The sequence below is a fragment of the Ranitomeya imitator genome, chromosome 1 (assembly GCF_032444005.1).
Source record: "Ranitomeya imitator isolate aRanImi1 chromosome 1, aRanImi1.pri, whole genome shotgun sequence".
NCBI lineage: Eukaryota > Metazoa > Chordata > Amphibia > Anura > Dendrobatidae > Ranitomeya > Ranitomeya imitator.
This window is the reverse complement of record NC_091282.1, coordinates 1,197,096,146-1,197,117,799: the sequence shown is the minus strand read 5'-3', so window position 1 is coordinate 1,197,117,799 and position 21,654 is coordinate 1,197,096,146. Positions and strand designations below refer to the sequence as shown.

General features: G+C 43.0%; 1 protein-coding gene across 2 annotated transcripts in view; it reads left to right on the top strand.

Annotated features, from left to right (window-relative positions):
- Positions 1-19,496, top strand: part of CFAP99 (cilia and flagella associated protein 99) — a 61,613-nt gene extending 42,117 nt beyond the window's left edge. Inside the window, exons 8-16 of one of the 2 annotated variants that reach the window (XM_069744871.1) lie at positions 2,586-2,654; positions 3,555-3,638; positions 4,150-4,238; positions 4,615-4,819; positions 7,680-7,821; positions 8,205-8,356; positions 8,498-8,703; positions 17,383-17,539; positions 19,235-19,496. In XM_069744871.1, the coding sequence (XP_069600972.1) occupies positions 2,586-2,654; positions 3,555-3,638; positions 4,150-4,238; positions 4,615-4,819; positions 7,680-7,821; positions 8,205-8,356; positions 8,498-8,703; positions 17,383-17,539; positions 19,235-19,396 (1,266 nt within the window). In that variant the 3' untranslated portion in view covers positions 19,397-19,496. Of the gene's footprint in view, positions 1-2,585; positions 2,655-3,554; positions 3,639-4,149; positions 4,239-4,614; positions 4,820-7,679; positions 7,822-8,204; positions 8,357-8,497; positions 8,704-12,803; positions 12,996-17,382; positions 17,540-19,234 lie in introns of those variants that run through there. The other variant, XM_069744872.1, reaches the window with a different exon arrangement.
- The last annotated feature ends 2,158 nt before the right edge of the window (positions 19,497-21,654 follow it).

The window sequence follows — 21,654 nt, the reverse complement described above, 5'->3', positions numbered from 1 at the left end:
GCACAGGGTTACAGTGGATGGTCGTGCAGGGTGGCAGGAGATGGACACGCAGGGTGGCAGTAGATGGACGCGCAGGGTGGCAGTAGATGGACACGCAGAGTAGCAGTAGATGGACACAGCATAGCAGTAGATGGACACGCAGGGTGGCAGGAGATGGACGCGCAGGGTGGCAGGAGATGGACGCGCAGGGTGGCAATAGATGGACACGCAGAGTAGCAGTAGATGGACACAGCGTAGCAGTAGATGGACACGCAGGGTGGCAGGAGATGGACACGCAGAGTAGCAGTAGATGGACACGCAGGGTGGTAGTAGATGGACGCGCAGGGTGGCAATAGATGGACACGCAGAGTAGCAGTAGATGGACACAGCGTAGCAGTAGATGGACACGCAGGGTGGCAGGAGATGGACACGCAGAGTAGCAGTAGATGGACACGCAGGGTGGCAGTAGATGGACGCGCAGGGTGGCAATAGATGGACACGCAGAGTAGCAGTAGATGGACACAGCGTAGCAGTAGATGGACACGCAGGGTGGCAATAGATGGACACGCAGGGTGGCAGGAGATGGACACGCAGAGTAGCAGTAGATGGACACAGCGTAGCAGTAGATGGACACGCAGGGTGGCAGGAGATGGACACGCAGAGTAGCAGTAGATGGACACGCAGGGTGGCAGTAGATGGACGCGCAGGGTGGCAATAGATGGACACGCAGAGTAGCAGTAGATGGACACAGCGTAGCAGTAGATGGACACGCAGGGTGGCAATAGATGGACACGCAGGGTGGCAGGAGATGGACACACAGAGTAGCAGGAGATGGACACGCAGAGTAGCAGTAGATGGACACGCAGGGTGGCAGTAGATGGACGCGCAGGGTGGCAATAGATGGACACGCAGAGTAGCAGTAGATGGACACAGCGTAGCAGTAGATGGACACGCAGGGTGGCAATAGATGGACACGCAGGGTGGCAGGAGATGGACACAGCGTAGCAGTAGATGGACACGCAGGGTGGCAATAGATGGACACGCAGGGTGGCAATAGATGGACACGCAGAGTAGCAGTAGATGGACACAGCGTAGCAGTAGATGGACACGCAGGGTGGCAATAGATGGACACGCAGGGTGGCAGGAGATGGACACGCAGAGTAGCAGGAGATGGACACGCAGAGTAGCAGTAGATGGACACGCAGGGTGGCAGTAGATGGACACGCAGGGTGGCAATAGATGGACACGCAGAGTAGCAGTAGATGGACACAGCGTAGCAGTAGATGGACACGCAGGGTGGCAATAGATGGACACGCAGGGTGGCAGGAGATGGACACAGCGTAGCAGTAGATGGACACGCAGGGTGGCAATAGATGGACACGCAGGGTGGCAGGAGATGGACACGCAGAGTAGCAGTAGATGGACACAGCGTAGCAGTAGATGGACACGCAGGGTGGCAGGAGATGGACACGCAGAGTAGCAGTAGATGGACACGCAGGGTGGCAGTAGATGGACGCGCAGGGTGGCAATAGATGGACACGCAGAGTAGCAGTAGATGGACACAGCGTAGCAGTAGATGGACACGCAGGGTGGCAATAGATGGACACGCAGAGTAGCAGTAGATGGACACAGCGTAGCAGTAGATGGACACAGCGTAGCAGTAGATGGACACGCAGGGTGGCAGGAGATGGACACGCAGGGTGGCAGGAGATGGACACGCAGAGTAGCAGTAGATGGACACGCAGGGTGGCAATAGATGGACACGCAGAGTAGCAGTAGATGGACACAGCGTAGCAGTAGATGGACACGCAGGGTGGCAGGAGATGGACACGCAGGGTGGCAGGAGATGGTCGTGCAGGTTAACAGATGGTCGTGCGGGGTAACAGTAGATGGTCATTCACAGTGGCAGCAGATGGTCGGGCAGAGATGGCAGGAGATGGTCAGGCAGATAGCAGTTGAGGGACTTGCAGGGTAGTTTTTCAAATCAAAATAACAAAATTCAACAAAGTTAACAGCAAAATAAGTTAAAACAATTAGAAAAAAACTGAAGAAACATTATTTCTCTTCTACAGACTTGCATCTAATCAATGACTCCAAAATCTGTGAGCTGTTGATATTTGGAATATTTGTGGGACCCATCGGGGGTGTTAGTTTGGGTCCCCCCTCAGGGTTTCTTGCCCCTCCCCCCGGATTTGCCCTGTTCCCAGTTTGCCCCTACATTGCATTGTCATCCATGTTGTAAATACTTTCAGAGTTTCGCCATCTAGTGGACAAATTGTACATCACAGGGGCTTAAGATTTTTTTTTTTTTATGTTGCAAAAGTTCTAGTGATCTAGCGTAATAAATGTGTCATTGACTTTATTTCAGTAATAAACCATCCAATCACACATTGCGGTCAGTTCATATCACTTGTATTCAGTTAGTTGTCTCTGTTTTGCTCAGAAGCCATAAAAAAAGTAACTTTGTGCCCGGTCTGCCAGTGCAGGAACCTCCCTTTGCAGTGACTCTCCTCTCTGGCTGATACAAGGTGCATCCTTAGCGGGGGGATTTTGCTATGACTTCTGTCTTTATGATGTGAATATTATCTTCTCATTCTTCATTTCAGGAGCTGTTAATGGAAGCAAACATTGCACAGTTCAATTGCGCCAACCCCGAGAAGTCGGAGAAGACCAAGGTAAGTGCCTCCTGTCTCCTGATGTGGCTTGGTGAAATGCAGCAGTGTCATCAGCAGGTAGGAACAAGCCCTGTAAAGAGCATGCTGTCACTCACTGATCAGTGGATTCTGACTGCTAGGACAACCCTTAAAGAGTATCTGTCAGCAGATTAAAAATGGCCAGCATTTGCTCTAATTTTGTTCTCGCTGATCACCAGAATTCTCCGTTTTTAATTTTTTTTTAAATCCGCCATATGGTTCCAGAGATATAGGGCTTTTTATTTAGTGCTCATTTTTGAGGGGGCGTGGCTCACTGGGTAATTATGCATAGCGGCCTAAAGACACGCCCCTGAGGATCTGGTGAGCAGCAAAAATTACCTCTAAAAAGGCCCATATCTCTTGAACCATATAGCGGATTTAAAAAAAAAGGGGAGCAGCAGGAATAAAATAAGAGAAAATAATGGACACTTATGACATGGTGACAGGAACTATTTAAAATAAAACTAGCAATCCTTTCCAATAGTTTTGATTTTCCATTTGTCCCTCTTAGTGATTTTTTTTGTGGGCAGGTCTGTACAAAATCAGTCTCCTTCCCCCTCTGGCAGTTGACAATGCAGTTCTTTCTTAATTCCCCTACAAAAGCAGTGTTCTCAGCTATTCTGCCAAATACTGTGCCGACTGTGCTACTTTCCTGACATATAGGGAGAACACGTTTTCCAGTGCCTGCTCTCCAGTGAACAGGGGATGACTGAAGAGACTTAGTGGTGGGGTGGAGTGACTGAGCGGCCACTAGCACTCAGCTTATTAGGTGGACACATTCACTGCCATACACTATGGACACCAGGTGGCGCCACACCGTGAGAGTAAATGTCAGAATTCATGGCTGGATGGAGTTTTTTATATTATCTGTTGTCTCTACAGCGGGTCCTATCAGAAATAATGAAAGAAGAAGACGACAAATTGACCTTTAATAAAACAAAAATCCAGCCATCTCCAATAAAGAAGGTGAGTCTAGGGCTCTGTGCACAGAGTTGTTTTGAAGTGGTTAAAGACGATGAGTTTCTAGTGTAAAACCACTTCAACCAGTTTGGGCTCGTTCCAGAAGACTCCTCAGAAAACTTTACGTGCACTTACCCGTAGGGGTATGTTCACACTACAGTTTTACTTTTCAATTTTCATTGAAGATTTTCAAACGTAAACCGCTTCAGGAAATGTCGTTCTTTTAAGAGGAACATCTACTAATCGTCCTCGTGACCAGGAGTACATGGAGTCCGATGGGGACTGGTGGCTCATCACCAGCCTCTTGAGAAAAAAAAGTGTAACCGTTATTATGTGATATTACCACTAGGGGGAGCTCTCTGCGTACAGATGTGTACAGCTAGTCCTGAGCTCTGTGCTGACAGTGGGCACAGATATGGAGCGGTGGTGGCCTTCTGTGCACAGGGGGGCCCCAGGTGGGCAGGTGAAGGGAGCATATTGATTGGAGAGCGTTATCTTCCATATTTTTCCCTTTCAGGTGGACAACGTCCCAGTGAGACTGAATGCGGCAGCCATACTGAGAGAGGGCGCGCTATATCAGCGGCAGGTAGAGGAAGAGCTGAACAGGTAGAGTATGCAGAGGAGGGTCATGTACTGCGGCACAGAGGCGGTGCCGCCACTGTTAGTGGGTCATCAGAAATCAGCCGAGTTCACCTTTGACCAATGGGCACCATCTGGCTCCAACATCTGCAAACAGAGGCATGTATGTGCTTTCTGCATAGAGGGGAAAGAGAGGTATCGGGAGGGAGTAAATTCTCTTGTGAGCCAAGTCAGAAGAAGAAGACAAATATTAGGTATAGTTTGCCTCTGGTTGATTTTGTTCTCAGTAGATCCCTTAATGGACTGCGTGCCTTAGGCAGCTGCCTAGTTTGGCAACTCCTGACACAGTCGATGCCTTTGTTGTTACCCAACAGTTTCTGCTGATTTGCACTATGCTTTCCAGAATAGAGAAGCTGATTGATGGCGCGCGGGATCCAAGTGAGTTTCTAGAATGGCAGCGGCAAATGCTGGCAAAGGACCTGGAAAGACAACTAGCAGATATAGAGTGCCGGCGTCTGGAAGGAAAACTGAGCCGTGAGGAAGCCGTGTTGGCGCGGCAGAACCTCATCCAGGAGAACAAGAAAAAGGTCCTAATAAAGAAAGAGGAGGTGAGATGTAGAAGTGGGCAGATTTTTAAGGGTAAGATGTCAGTGCTGAGAGGCATAAATAAAAGCCGTGAATAGTCGCAGGGCGATCGTAACCAACAGAGCGATCGTAACCCGCAGGGCGACTGTAACCCGCAGGGCGATCGTAACCCGCAGGGCGACTGTAACCCGCAGGGTGATCGTAACCCGCAGGGCGACTGTAACCTGCAGGGCGATCGTAACCCGCAGGGCGACTGTAACCCGCAGGGCGATCGTAACCCGCAGGGCGACTGTAACCCGCAGGGCGATTGTAACCCGCAGGGCGACTGTAACCCGCAGGGCGACTGTAACCCGCAGGGCGATTGTAACCCGCAGGGCGATTGTAACCCGCAGGGCGATTGTAACCCGCAGGGCGATCGTAACCAACAGAGCGATCGTAACCCGCAGGGCGACTATAACCCGCAGGGCGATCGTAACCCGCAGGGCGATCGTAACCCGCAGGGCGATCGTAACCCGCAGGGCGACTGTAACCCGCAGGGCGATCGTAACCCGCAGGGCGACTGTAACCCGCAGGGCGATGGTAACCCGCAGGGCGACCGTAACCCGCAGGGCGATTGTAACCCGCAGGGTTGTTAATCCATTAGGGGTTTACTGCAACAATAAAGGAAGATGTAGGGGGGGCATACATTTGTGAATATAGGAGGTAACAGAAAAATGAAACCTTATTTTGTCACTGACGATAAAGTGAAATCATAAATTCTGCCTCCTTAAAAAATTCCAACAATGGACTTAACCTGTAGACTGTCTATCAGTCAGGGGCTTTTTTAAAGGGTTATTCCCATCTTCCCCTAGGCAGAACTTACATCACCCTGTGTGCCCTATAAGACCCTAAATAGGTTTCGCACCTATCGCCGAGCAGGATACGTAAGACCTTCCAGACCCTAGCGGTAAGACCTGCATAGGGAAGGGGCAGCACTGTGGCGCAGTGGTTAGCACTGCAGCCTTGCAGCGCTGGAGTCCTGGGTTCTAATCCCACCCAGGACAAGAGTTTGTATGTTCTCTCCGTGTTTGCGTGGGTTTCCTCCGGGTACTCCGGTTTCCTCCCACATTCCAAAGACATACTGATAGGGAATTTAGATTGTGAGCCCCATTGGGGACAGTGATGATAATGTGTGCAAAATGTAAAGCGCTGCGGAATATGTTGGCGCTATATAAAAATAAAGATTTATTTATTTATTTATTATTATGTTCGCTAGTCAATCCCCACTACACTACAGACAACTGGGATAGACAAACTGGGGGGAACACTTATCTTTGAGCAGACTCAGAGAGGAAGCACCAGACAGGAAGATAGCCGACTGCTGTAGCTCCAAACCTTGACAAGGGTGGAATGGAAATAACACCCGCACCTCCCAACAGGAAGTAGGGAGTTATAAACACCCAGATCCAGGTGTGGTCATTAGTGGCCACCTCCCCTAATGAGGTGCTAGTCTGCAAAGCAAACAACCGAGACCTTCTGCGGACAGATGCAGTGTAATGGTCTGCACCCTCCGACACATCCGTGACAGTATATTGTCGGATAGAGCTTGTAAATACAAGCAATTTTGCAGTTCACCACTTGTTAAAATCTTCAACCGTTTTTGAGATATGAACACTTTTCAGCTTATTGCCTTGGAGACCGACCACCGCTGCTGGACAAGAGAACATGCGCAGTACATACAAGCTCTTATCTATCGGACTTGGAATCGCTGCTCTGAAGCTGGCCCGGATCGCTGGAGAACGCTGTTACCTCCTAATCCCAGGTCAGCTTCAGTCGCAGTGCTTATAGGCTAGACAGCAGCAGTGGTCGGTCTCCTAGGCAACGAGTGCTAAATAAAAGAAACATTTAATATCTCAAGAACGGCTACAAATTTTAATAAGCAGTAAATAGCAAAAGTGCTTGTATTTACAAGAACAATACCCAGTTTATGAAGATGGGAATAACCATTTTATCAGATAGCCATCGCCCAACGTTCTTTCATTAGGCAAATATCCCAATAACCCAGCACAAACATATACTGTGCATACTTGATTCTATTGAGCATGTTTTTTTAATGGAAAGAGGGGAATCGTCCCCTGTTACCTGTCCCACGATTAAGACCTCCGTGTACATTAGACTAAAGTCGGCTGAACCCCCCCGATATGACAGTCTAAGGCCTCCTTCAGACAACACTATATTCCACGTATGAGAAAAACGGACCGATTACTCTGATCTAATAAGAGTTTTATCCGAGTGTCATCAGTTTTATCTCAAACGTGGAGAGAAAAAAAAAATAAAAACTTTCTCCACCTTCTCCTTTCTGACAGTCCGCGTAAGTCGGCCGCACTCGGATATCACCCGAGTGCTGTAGGGTGTTTTTCACGGTCCCATTGACTTGCATTGCCGATTCTCATCTGATGCTCGGATCAAAATCTGACATCTCAGATATTTTCCGTGGTCCTCTCGGTCAGAGGAAAAGATCACATATGTGCAGAGACTCCATAGAAAACATGAGTATGCGTGAAAAAAACTCAGAGCAAAAAATCGGAACCCTAATCTGTGTGAAAACTTTCTGACTTTCCCTCGATGGATGATGTCGGGGAGGAAGAAGATTGGAAGACTGGAACTCCAGTGGCCGATCCTTTTTGTCCTGCATGGACATGGGACACTACAAGGGGTGTCTCGCATTGAAAACACAGGAGCACTCGGCTGAGAAAATCGGGGGAGCAACACCCATCTAATGACTGCGGGGCCTTTACTCCCAAGTGAAGCTTGCGGACGTAGACCATGGAGCTCCGGGCACATGGATAGTTAGATTGTCTTCACTTTGCGCTTTTTATAATCATCTGATTGTTTGGTCTTTAGACAGAGAAGCTGATGCGGGAATACGCCATGAAACGTCTGCAAGAAGAGAAGGAGATGAGGGACCTCGTAGAGCAAGTGTCTGAGGGACACAAAAACACTAAACAGGCAAGACTGAAGCTCCAGAAGTACAAGCAGCAAATAGGTACGTGATAATAGAAGAATTAGGTCAGGCTGACGCTTCAGAACTTCAGTCCCGCTTCAGGGGTGTTACCTTTACCGAAGACGTCTCCCTTCAGGAGGTGGCGGTGGTATGTGTGCCTGGAGCTGGGTGCCCAGGAGCATCCGCAAGACCTTCTACCATAACTAGTGTACTTAGATACATACAGGAATAAACTGCAGCCACTTATACACAAAAATAGCAAAGTCAGCCATTGAGAACACATTCCACAGTCTGATCACGCTCGTGAATAGCAGATTCGGGAAGAATAGCCGTCAATGAAACGTTAACGATGATCTGTTCTTTTGTCACGTCGTCTTCTCGGAGACCACTATCTGTAATTACGACCTGGTTTTATCTCACTCTAGTACAAGAAGTAGCGGAGGAGAGTCGGGAGTTGTTACGCCAGGCCTTAGAGGAGGCACAAGAGGAGCTGAGGAGGAAATTTGAGCTGATCCGTGAGATACGAGCCATGGAGTCAGTGCCAATCATTAGACAAAAGTTTGTGGATCTAACACAGGTGAGTGCCGATAGGCCTTCTTGATGGTATTACTCACAGAATTAGGGTTTACCTCGAGTAACAAAAAATCACAATTGTAAGATTTTTCATGGCTCTTCATGGACACTAATATTTTGGTCTGTGGCTTACTGTGCTCTTCAGACTGCGGGGCATGGGCTGAACTGTGAGATGTCCGTAGTGGAGCTCCGGGAACGTCTAGCTTTACTAAAAGAAGCTCAAAGAAAAGCCGAGGAGGAAAAGAGAGATCAGATCCTTGAGGAAAAGCAGTCAAAACAGCAGTATCTTCTGGATACACTGGAGCAGATCTCTCTCCACAGAGTTGCCCAAGGCAAAGCCGCTCTCCTCAGGTCAGTGTGGTGTCCGTCATTTCCATTGAGGTCTGAGGTCCTTGAAGTCCTGCGACTTCTGCTATAAATGCTACTTTTTTGAGTGGAAATCAGGTTTGCAGCTAGATCCTAAACAGTCATCTGTTCTTTTGACCTTGAGAAAGGCATTGGTCCGGCGTCAAAATGCCTTGGTACTAATAAAAACCTTATCTAAAGCTCCAATGCTCCTTATTTCCCACAGCTCAGGCCACCTTGCGCGATGCTCTCCATTCTGGTAGATACTACACAATAGCTTCTAGCCTTTATAAGGAGCACACCTGCTAATCTCCACTTTCCTTCCTGGTTACATAGTTGATCAATTAAAAGATAGATGTTCATCAAGTTCAACCGAGGGATGGGAAAATATCAAGGGTTATAGATACAACCATAATACATGATACAGCCTGATCACAAATGTCGATCAAATGGATCAACATTCAGAACAAGAACTTTATACATGTATATAAGCATTTATGTTATTTATTTTTTTTATAAAAGTATCTAAGGATTTTTTAAGTCCTAAAGGTTCCTGCTGTCAGCAGCTCTTGAGGTCGGCTGTTCTAGAGATTAATAGTTCTCATGGTATAGAAGCCTTGTGTCCTCTGGAGATTGAACCTTTCTTACTTCACACGGAGGGAGTGACATATTAACTTTTCAGGAGTTTTACATGAAACCGTTTTTGTCCATCCTTTTGTATGAGCCAATTATATACTTGTACAAGTTAATCATGTCCCCTGTAAATTTCTCTTCTGAAGAGTATTGAAGCCTTGTGTCCTCTGGAGATTTAACCTTCTTTGCTTAAGATGGAGGGAGTGTCCCATTAACTTTTGAGGGGGTTTTACTTGAAACAGCATTTGTTCTTCTTTTTGTATGGGCCATTTATGTACTTGTATAAGTTACCGTAATCATGTCCCCTGTATACGTCTTTTCTGAAGAGTATAGAAGCTTATGTCCTCTGAAGAGTGTCCCCTGTAGACGTCTCTTCTGAAGAGTATAGAAGCTTATGTCCTCTGAAGAGTGTCCCCTGTAGACGTCTCTTCTTAAGAGTATAGAAGCCTTGTGACCTCTGAAGATTGTCCCCTGTAAACATCTCTTCTGCAGAGTATAGAATCCTTGTGTCCGCTGAAGATTGTCCCCTGCAGACATCTCTTCTGAAGACTATAGAAGCCTTGTGTCCTCTGAAGATTGTCCCATGTAGACGTCTCTTCTGAAGACTATAGAAGCTTATGTCCTCTGAAGATTGTCCCATGTAGACGTCTCTTCTGAAGACTATAGAAGCTTATGTCCCCTGAAGATTATCCCCTGTAGACGTCTCTTCTGAAGAGTATAGAAACCTTGTGTCCTCTGAAGATTGTCCCCTGTAGACGTCTCTTCTGAAGATTACAGAGCTTATGTCCTCTGAAGATTGTCCCCTGTAGATGTCTCTTCTGAAGACTATAGAAGCTTATGTCTTCTGAAGATTGTCCCCTGTAGATGTCTCTTCTGAAGACTATAGAAGCTTATGTCCTCTGAAGTGTCCCCTATAGACGTCTCTTCTGAAGACTATAGAAGCTTATGTCCCTTGAAGATTATCCCCTGTAGACCTCTCTTCTGAAGACTATAGAAGCTTATTTCCTCTGAAGTGTCCCCTGTAGACGTCTCTTCTGAAGAGTATAGAAACCTTGTGTCCTCTGAAGATTGTCCCCTGTAGACGTCTCTTCTGAAGACTATAGAAGCTTATGTCTTCTGAAGATTGTCCCCTGTAGATGTCTCTTCTGAAGACTATAGAAGCTTATGTCCTCTGAAGTGTCCCCTCTAGACGTCTCTTCTGAAGACTATAGAAGCTTATGTCCCCTGAAGATTATCCCCTGTAGACCTCTCTTCTGAAGACTATAGAAGCTTATTTCCTCTGAAGTGTCCCCTGTAGACGTCTCTTCTGAAGAGTATAGAAGCTTATGTCCTCTGAAGTGTCCCCTCTAGACGTCTCTTCTGAAGAGTATAGAAACCTTGTGTCCTATGAAGATTGTCCCCTGTAGACGTCTCTTCTGAAGACTATAGAAGCTTATGCCCTCTGAAGATTGTCCCTGTAAATGTCTCTTCTGAAGAATATAGAAGCCTTGTGTCCTCTGAAGATTATCCCCTGTAGACATCTCTTCTGAAGACTATAGAAGCTTATGTCATCTGAAGATTGTCCCCTGTAGACGTCTCTTCTAAAGAGTATAGAAGCTTGTGTCCTCTGAAGATTGTCCCCTGTAGACCTCTCTTCTGAAGAGTATAGAAGCCTTGTGTCCTCTGAAGATTGTCCCCTGTAGACTTCTCTTCTGAAGATTAAATAGATCTTTCCTCATAATTAAGACCCTCCATGCTCATTATCAGTTTTTTTGGCTCTACTTTGTACCTTTTCTAGCTCCAGGTTTCCTTTCTATGAGCTTGTGCTCAGAACTGAACTTTATATTCGAGATGAGGTTCAAATGAGATCACATTAACTCTTTGTAAAGTGGTAGTAATACATCCCTGTCCAGTGAGTTTATCCCGCTTTTAATATCTGACAATATCCTGCTGGATTTAGAAGCTGCTGATTGACATTGTGCTGTTGTGTAGTCTGTGATCTCCAAGTGCACCCAGATCCTTCGCCACAAGTGACTCTCCTAGTTTTACTCCGACTAGAACATATGGTGCCCACAGATTATTGCCCAGATTCATAATTATACATTTATCCACATTGAACCTCACCTGACACATGGATTCTCAAATTTATCCTAGTCATCCTGTAATTTATCAATATCTTCTTCCTTTTATGCCTAGATGCCAAGTTACAGACACAAAACTGATAAGTCCAAGCGCTGTCCATCAAAAATGGGTTAAGACCCTTAATGCCCAACCTGGGAATTAAGAGAGATGATCTTACACCTTGCAGGAGTCTAGAATTGCTTAAATATGTCTCTGAACAATTAAAAGAATGGCACTCGACTACAAGAGATGCCAGAAACCGAGGAGGAGGAGGGATAGAAATGAGCAGGTTAAAGATCCAAATAAGGGCCAACAAAAAAAAAAAAGACCGTAAAAAGTAAAACAAAAAAACTTTTTAAAAAGATTAAAAAGCAAAAACGTAATAGTTTGATTTGCCTCTATCCCATTATAAAAAAAATATATATTTGAAAAATAAAAAATATATATATTTAGATGTTTGGTATTAGCAAATCTACCGAAAAATTGTGTTATGTAACCCCCTACATCATACGCCATAAAGCAAAAAAAAAGTTCTAAGCTGCAGAATTGCCATTTTTTGGCATCTCTCCCCAAAATTCTGTAAAATATAATCAAAACTTCATATATATATATATATATATATATATATATATATATATATATATATATATATATATATATATATATATATATATATATATATATATATATATATATATATATATATATATATATATACATATAACACCCAGTAGGTTCGGTATCGCTGTAATACTGACCTCAAGAAAAAAAAATTGGACACAACAAGGAGGAGTTAAAGGGATTGTCTGCTACATTTTGTAATCGTAAAAAATGGCCCATGGTAGTATTAAGAGAGAAAAAGAACATATACTCACCTACCAGCCCCTGCCCTTCTGCTCTGCTGTCTGTGTCCACTGCTGGTTTCCTCCTGCGGTGCAGGTTCTCATGTGACCGCTGCAGCCAGTCAGCAGCTACTGATTGACTGCAGTCTTCACATTCCATCTAAACCAGAAAATAATGAAACCTTACAACATTCAGTTCACACCGGGATCTCGGGAAGGGCTGGATACGCCGTATAGAGTCTACGCACAGATCCGTATGTATGCTCCCCATCATTCTGTGCTTGTTGATTATTTCCTTAGTTCATGTTTTATTTAATATGGAGCAATAATGAAGGATCTGTAATTACCCCGTGCATGCCGGGAGGTGAGTGACCCAAATCTTCAGGTGTTAAATTGCTTAGTACGTTACTTATGTTAAAAGGTTTTTTGTAAAAAAAAAAAAAACAGCTAATTTTAAAATATCGCGTAAAAATCACCCCATTACCTGATTTATGTAGCAGCGGCGGAGTAATTAGCTCATTTTCTCGACAGCTCATTTACATGCAGACTCGGTACAGCTGCACTAATAAATACAGTTGAAGCCGTAAAGAGAAGATTTACATATCGCAGCTGCACGTGGCGCCATGTTGTGCAGAGGTAAAACGCTGGCGGCACCGGGACGGGAAGACGGAGCGGGAATTTTATCTGCGGTGCTCCAGTATGGCGGCTGTAGCATCAACAAGGACTTTCACCATAAACACGCCACACCGACCCTTACAGTGCAAACTCAGGGGTCTTCAGATATCGGAGGTGGCCACAAGGGATGCAGGGTCCAGGGCATGATCCATTTCTTGATCGCACCTTCCCCACCGTGAAGATGGCATTTATATCACGTGAATCTGTGAGAAAGTTGGCAAAATAGTTTACAAAAAAGTTTGTCCAAAGAGGGAAAATATTATATATAATATTATATTATATCTATCTATTATCTATCTATCTATCTATCTATCTATTATCTATCTATTATCTATTATCTATCTATCTATCATCTAATATCTATCTATTATCTATCTATCTATTTCCTATCTATCTATCTATCTATCTATCTATCTATCTATCTATCTATCTATCTATCTATCTATCTATCTATCATCTATGTATTATCTATTATCTCTCACCTATCTATTATCTTTCTATCATCTATCTATCTATCTATTATCTATCTATTATCTATCTATCTATCTCTATTATCTATCTATCATCTATGTATTATCTATTATCTCTCACCTATCTATTATCTTTCTATCATCTATCTATCTATTATCTATCTATCTATCTATCTATCTATCTCTATTATCTATTATCTATCTATCTATCATCTATGTATTATCTATCTTTCTATCATCTATCTTTTATCTATCCATTATCTCTCTATCTATTATCTACACTACAGTTAGTTTAGGGTCACCCAGACAATTTTTGGTTTTCCATAAAAATTCATACTTTTATTAGCCAAATGAATTGAAAATCTAATTATATAGGTCACCAGTATATAAACACACAAAGATATAAAAAAAATACAGACTCTAAAAGATCAATTGAATATGAGGAGAACTTAAGTCATAATGTATCTCAAAATATAAATATTTTATTAAGGGTAGATATTTACCACAGACTAAATACAATTACCTATAATAGAATATGATAAAATAGTGTGATCCCAAAAAAGAGTAGTAACAGTCACAGGGTGGATCAGGACAACATATTATGCTAAATAATTTTACATGTACATGTAAAAAGCAATGCGCATAAGCAATGTAACTTAAACAGGTAGGACAATCAGTTAGTCACTTGTTTGTACCAAGACTAATCAGTTTCACCTAGATCTATCACCATGTTTAGTGCTAGCATGCATTGCTAAAAACAAATACAATGTATCAGACATAAGTAGCATAAGATATGCATCAATAAATGAAGGGTTAACTACCCATATTGTGTCTCCTCTTGTCCACGATGTGAACGCAAACCCGACGTACGTTTCGCGAGTATAAAGACTCGCTTCCTCACACCCCCTTGTGCAATAATGAGAAACGACACAGGTAAAGTATTGAACACATGAAGAAAGAGATGTGCAAAAAGTCATGACCCCAGCTGAAATCTATCAGTAATTAGAAAACAGTCCTGCCATGTAATGAAAAATAATATCAGCTGGTTCAACTAATAGTCTATAAAAAGGTGTCTCATTACCAAAGTGCCACACAGGAAACAACTCATGATGAGTAAAACCAGTGATCTGTCACAAGACCTTTGCAACCTTATTGCTACAATACATACTGATGGCATCGGTTACAGAAGAATTTCTAAACTACTGAAGGTTCCAGTGAGCACTGTTGGGGCCATAATTCGGAAGTGGAAAGATCATCATTCCACCATAAACCGGCCATGACCAGGTGCTTGCCGCAAGATTTCAGACAGAAGAGAGAAAAGAATTATCAGAAAAGTTGTTTAAGACCCAAGGGCCACCTGTGGAGTACTAAAGAAAGACCTGAAATCAGCAAGTACAGTTGCTTCAAAGAATACATTAAGTTACAGGAAAGAAATATATCTTGGTACCGTGTTAGCCAGTGGATAGAAAAATATTTAGAATTGAGAGTCCTCACTGGTTGATACCTTTTAATGGCCAACTGAAAAGATGGTAACAAATTGCAGCTTTCGAGACTACTCAGGTCTCTTCAGGTCTTTGCCTGATGAAGAGACCTATGTAGTCTCGAAAGCTGCAATTTGTTACCATCTTTTCAGTTAGCCATTAAAAGGTATCAACCACTGAGGACTCTCAATTCTAAATATTTTTCTACATTAAGTTAGGCACTCAACCTTCATGGCCTGTATGCATGCTCTCCGTGCACATCTATGGTTTGAATTCTTTGCCTGTGTGGATTGGATGGGTTGTTACCAGATCCATGTCTGCAGCCCAGAAGAAACTGGTTGCAGTCACTGTGAACTGAGTGATGGTAATTACAGTCAAAATAATTTGTAAATGTCTTCAGTATTAAAAACCTCATGGACGTCTTGCCTTTTATTTTTTTTACGGACACATCAAAAAAGGGCCCTATTTTTACGGACTGTCCTGGAATTTCTAGACAGTTGGCAACCCTGGGACCAGGGCATTACTGCAGCAATGTGGTTGGAACTGCCTATCTATTATATATCCTTCCATCCATCATTCCTTCCATCATTCCTTCCATCCATCCTTCCATCATTCCTTCCTTCTATCTATCTATCTACAGGTGCTGGTCAGAAAATTAGAATATCATTAAAAAGTTAATTTATTCCAGTTCTTCAATACAAAAATTGAAACTTATATGGAGTAATTACAAACAGAGTGATCTATTTCAAGCGTTTATTTCTCTTAATGTTAATGATTATGGCTTACAGCCAATGAAAACCCAAAAGTCATTATCTCAGTAAATTAGAATAATTACCAAAAATACCTGTAAAGGCTTCCCAAGCGTTTAAAAAGGTCCCTTAGTCTGTTTCAGTAGGTTCCACAATCATGGGGAAGACTGCCGACTTGACACATGTCCAGAAGGCAGTCATTGACATACTCCACAAGGAGGGGAAGCCACAAAAGGTCATTGGTAAAGAAGCCGGCTGTTCACAGAGTGCTGTATTTAAGCATATTAATGGAAGGTTGAGTGGAAGGAAAACCGGGATAACTGCAGCCTTGAAAGGATTTTTAAGAAAAAGCCATTCAAAAATCTGGTGTAGATTCACAAGGAGTGGACTGCTGCTGGAGTCATTGCTTCAAGAGCCACCACACACAGACGTGTCCAGGACATGGGCTACAAGTGTCACATTCCTTGTGTCAGCCACTCATGACCAATAGACAACGCCAGAAGCGTCTTACCTGGGCCAAGGAGAAAAAGAGCAGGACTGTTACTCAGTGGTCCAAGGTGTTTTCAGATAAAAGTTAAATTTTGCATTTAATTTGGAAATTGAGGTCCCAGAGTCTGGAGGAAGAGTGGAGAGGCCACAATCCAAGCTGCTGGAGGTCTAGTGTGAAGTCTCCACAATCAGTGATGGTTTGGGGAGCCATGTCATCTGCTGGTGTAGGTCCACTGTGTTTTATCAAGACCAAAGTCAGCGCAGCCGTCTACCAGGAACTTTTAGAGCTCTTCATGCTTCCCTCTGCTGACAAGATTTTGGAGATGGAAATGTCATTCTCCAGCAGGACTTGGCCTCTGTCCACGCTGCCAAAAGTACCAATACCTGGTGTACAAACAACAGTATCACTGTGCTCGATTGGCAGCAAACTCGCCTTACCTTAACCCCATAGAGAATCTACGGAGTATTATCAAGAGGAAGATGAAAGACACCAGACCCAACAATGCAGAAGAGCTGAAGGCTGCTATCAAAGCAACCTGGGCTTCCATAACCCCTCAGCAGTGCCACCGGCTGATCGCCTCCATGCCACACTGCATTGATGCAGTAATTGATGCAAAAGGAGCCTGACCAAGTATTGAGTGCATTTACTGAACATACATTTCAGTAGGACAACATTTCCGATTTTAAAATCATTTTTCAAGCTGGTGTTATAAAGTATTCTAATTTACTGAGATAATGACTTTTGGGTTTTCATTGGCTGTAAGCCATAATCACCAACATTAACACTTGGAATAGATCACTCTGTTTGTAATGAATAATTAACTTTTTGATGATATTCTAATTCTGTGAGAAACACCAGTATCTATGTAATATATATCTATCCATCATGCAGAAAATTGCTCCTGATTTATGAAGTGATCTCTGAGGTCTCCAAAAAAGTCCTAAAATGAGCAAATATTTTCCGGACAGATAAAGGGAAGGCCGGGAAAGCTTGTTCTCTGCGAATGTTCATTTTCACAGGCAGGGAATGTAATTTTCCACTTCAGCTGCCGACTCAGCGTTAAGTGTGACAATGAATCACCCGCGTGACGGCCCAAGATACGCGGCTGTGTGTGAGCCCTCACCTGATGAAAACAACCTTGCTTTAATAGGAGTAGAATATAAATACACTTTTTCATCTGTTTTTTTTATTATTTTTATTGAAGTATATGCTAGATCTGTTTTATTTCATTTATCTTTTTGACAGGCTGGAAGAGAAAAAGTCTAAATCTCAGGTTGAAAAAACTGCCGTAGCAAACAATGATCGTGTCACCGAACTGCAGCGGAAGCTCGAAAAGAAAATAACCGAGCGCAAGACACAGGCGGAAACCTTAAAGCTGCACCCCCAACGTAATACCATCAAAGTAAGAGGGCGGCATAGGACTGGGCTGCTGAGCTTCACGTGGGCGCGACGTTAAAGCGTTCTAGTCCTTTTTTCAAAATTCCTGTAGAAAAGTATTGGTCTTGCTATCCTCATTCCCCACAATAAATTGAAAACTGCTTTTGGTGCAGATATGAGCCTAATATGTCCAGTAACTATACTGATTTTTATGCTGTTTAACTTGCCAACCAGTCTTTTGAGTGAGCGGTTCCTCTTCATTCTACCAGCACTATAGGTTCCTGAACTTCCTTCACAGGCATGTCCAGTGATTTGATTGCATCTCTGTTATGCCTTTATTCAGTTTGATGGACTGTGAGTAATGCTTAATTCCCTCTGTGGTGGTCCTCTAGTAACAGTTAATACTTACTGAATGGTTTCCCCATAGATTAGAGCTAATCGCTGAGTGTCCCATCTGGGAGAACTTTGTGATCAGTTTATGTTTAAGGGATCTTCTAAAAACTACAGTTTGCCCGCAGAAGAGAAAGTCAGTCATTACATGTCTCACACTGGTGACGCCCCATTTCATATCAAATAAGCTCTGGAGGCAGATTCTTGGGAAGATCTATGTCCGGCCCATAGATCTTAACTGCTCATTTACATATTAAGAAACACATGAATTTCTCTGGAATAAAACATCAGATTGCAGAAATCAAGGTATCATTTTCTTCAGTTTCCTATGTCCTACGTGACCATATAGACGACTTAGGAGGGTTGATCCTACTGACAGATGCCTTTTAATACTTTTGTCAGCGGTATACGGAGACAACTTCACCACTGAGATAACAAGGAGCTCATAGATTGCTGTTCATGGGGTGATATTTAATCATCCATGGCCAATGTGTGCAGGCAATATCTGACGTTTCGGCCGAATTGGTCTCTGTCAAGGTTATCTATAACGAGCTGCTAGTCCCGCACTTACTTGACCCACTTTAGTTTCGCCGACCTCCACGCCTGGCGGAAAGCCTTGACAAAGGCCAAATCGGCCGAAACGTCGGATATCGTCTGTACACATTGATCGGAGATGAATAAATATCACCTTATGATAAGCAATCTATATTCTCCTTGTTATTTTAGGGCCGAAGTCGTCTCCTTGTACCACTGACAAGTATTAAAAGGCATCTGTCAGTAGGATCAACCCTCCAAAGCCGTCTATATGGTCACGTAGGACATAGGAAACTGAATAAAATGATACCTTGATATCTGCGATCTGATGTTTTAGTCCAGAGATATCCACATTTTTCTTAATAGGTAAATGAACAGTTAAGATCTATGGGCCGGACATAGATCTTTCCGAGAATCTGCCTCCAGAGCATCTCCGTGTACAGAAGAGTAACCCGCGCCCTAGAGTGGCTCTTCAATTTCAGCAAGTAAAGTTTGTTCTTTTTTTATAATGAAAAGTTAAAATTGTCGCAATACAATAATTACAGTTTTCAAGAACTCGGCTTGTAATAAATGAAACTTGAACAGCAACAGAGATATTGAAATCTGTCCGTAATTTCTTAAAAAAAAAAAAAAAATTGTTAAATTTTTTCATTTTTTATGACACTATACAAATCTTTTATTTGCTGAATGTGGAAGAAGCGGGTGCATTTTTGACATTTATTGGGTGTTACACATTTCACCGTCCCCCGTGTGCTACTTTTGTGGATCTTTATCAGTGAAATCCTTTTCCTTCCAGGACTCCTATGAAGAGAAGCACTGGAAGGAGCTGGAGGAGAGCCGGGAGCGCCAGGCGCAGCTGCTGCGGAACGGAGTGGTGTCGAGAGAAGCGGCGCACAGGATGGCGGCTTATCAGGCAGCAAGAAGCGGGACCTCCCGAGCCTGCGTGATGCCGTCGTGAAATCTACACGTCCATGGACTCGATGTTCTCCTTTATCCAGGAAAATAAAGAAGAAAATGAGTGTAAAAGAGACAATTAGATAAAATCCCTTTTTGCAGAATGGTCGTGTCGTGCTATCATTTCTTTCATCTTTGTCAGAGTCGTGAACAACCACCGCACTTCTTGCTGCCACCAGTCGCCGTTTTGATAGGCCTGGGTAATACAGTAGCATACATGCCACCCAGCTTTCCCAAACACCTGACAGGCTCTGTTCCTGCACTCTGGCATACACAAAGTAACACAATCAAAAAAATACTTTCCATCTTCGAGGTTGTGGGTACGTTTACAGCTGCAAAGAACAAACACATACACAATTTTTAGTTTTAACCCCTTAGTGACGGAGCCAATTTTTTTAAATCTGACCATTGTCACTGTATGTGGTAATAACTCTGGAACGCTTCAACAAATCCCAGTGATTTTGAGAATGTTTTTTCGTGACACATTATATTTTATGATAATGATAAATGTAGGTCAATATGTTTTGTGTTTATTTATAAAAAAATATCAGAAATTTGAGAAAAATTTAAAAAAATTAACAATTTTCAAACTTTGAATGATTATCCCTTTAATCCAGATAGTCATACCATAGAAAAACATTAATAAATAATATTTCCCACATATCTGCTTTACATCAGCACCATTTGTAAAATGTTATTTTATTTTGTTAGCATTTTAGGAGGTTTAAAAATGTAGCAGCAATTTTTCTTTTTTTTCATAGAAATTTACAAAATTTATTTTTTTAGGGACCTATCCATGTTTGAAGTGCCTTTAGGGGTCCCATATATTGGGAAACCCCCAAAAGTGATACCATTTTAAAAACAGAACCCCCTGACATATTGAAAACTGCTGTCAGGTAGTTTATTAACCCTTCAGGTGCTTTGCAGGAATTAATGCAAAGTGGTATGACAGAAATGAAAATGTGTATTTTTACCACCTAAATATCTCTAACTTCTGAACAGATTACTACAGCCGGCAGACTCTAAGGCCGCTATTTGGTCATGAATTGCCAGGGCAAATATTAGGACCACAAAATTATGATCTCATGGTGCCAATTGGGATAAAGAAGAAGCCCCCACACTCTGTTAACCATTTATAATGATGTAGTCACTATTGACAGCAGCATCTAAGGGGTTAAACAGAGTTGGACAGTGCAAACACTGATCGTGGCTGTTGCAGGAAGTTGTCAGCTATAGTGTACAACCGACAGCTGCTGGATTGTCACCTGTATGGGGAGACTATTCTCTCATATCTCAGGTCAGTTAAAAGACGTATTGGCGGTCATTAAGGGGTTAATATACAATACATGTACAGTTCTTATACAAATGACAAAAACAATGAAATATCAAAAAAGTACCAAATAGCAAAAAAAAAAGTATAAAAAAGGGATAAATACAGAAATGTTTTACGAACTGGATCCTTGGGTGCCTGTTTCTAGAAATTTGGACAGATCTGCAATACACTGGCTCCGATTAATCAAAAGCGGGGTTATTCACACCTGTCTTGGTAAGGAGGCATGTTGGAGTCAGATACCCCTGATTCATTCAGTGGCACACACCTCTTAATGAATCAGGAGTATCTTAAAAACATCTTACTCCAGGCAGGGACTGGAGTAAGATTTGTGGAGTCCTGTACGTCACAGCTTGTCATGACTTGGACGAGTGAGTGTCGCCTCTCCCCAGCTTTTCTCATTCTCGATCTAAAGCTGCCGTCACACTTGCAGTATTTGGTCAGTATTTTACATCAGTATTTGTAGAAAAAACCAGGAGTGGAACAATCGGAGGAAAAGTATAATAGAAACATGTGCACCACTTCTGCATTTATCACCCACTCCTGGTTTGGGGTTACACATACATATGTAAAATACTGACCAAATACTGAACGTATGAACATGACCATATAAAACTGCCATGTTCATGCCAAAATCACAAATTTTTGGCAAATCTTCTTGCACAACATTTTTTCAACTTGGAAGACTTTTTTAAAAAATTTTCAACTTTTCAGAATCTGGAGTAAGCATCCTGATGAATCGAGGCCGTTGTCTTCCCAGGATCTGACCATGAGGTTTTCTCGATTAAATAATACAAAAGGTCTCATCCACACCCACTCCACCCCTCTTTCTGGTGACTAATTAAAAAGATGGGGCAAAGACGTGACTCTAATTCATGTCATATTTTCCCACAGGAACCTCCTAGTGAAATAACGCAACCTCCATATTTCCG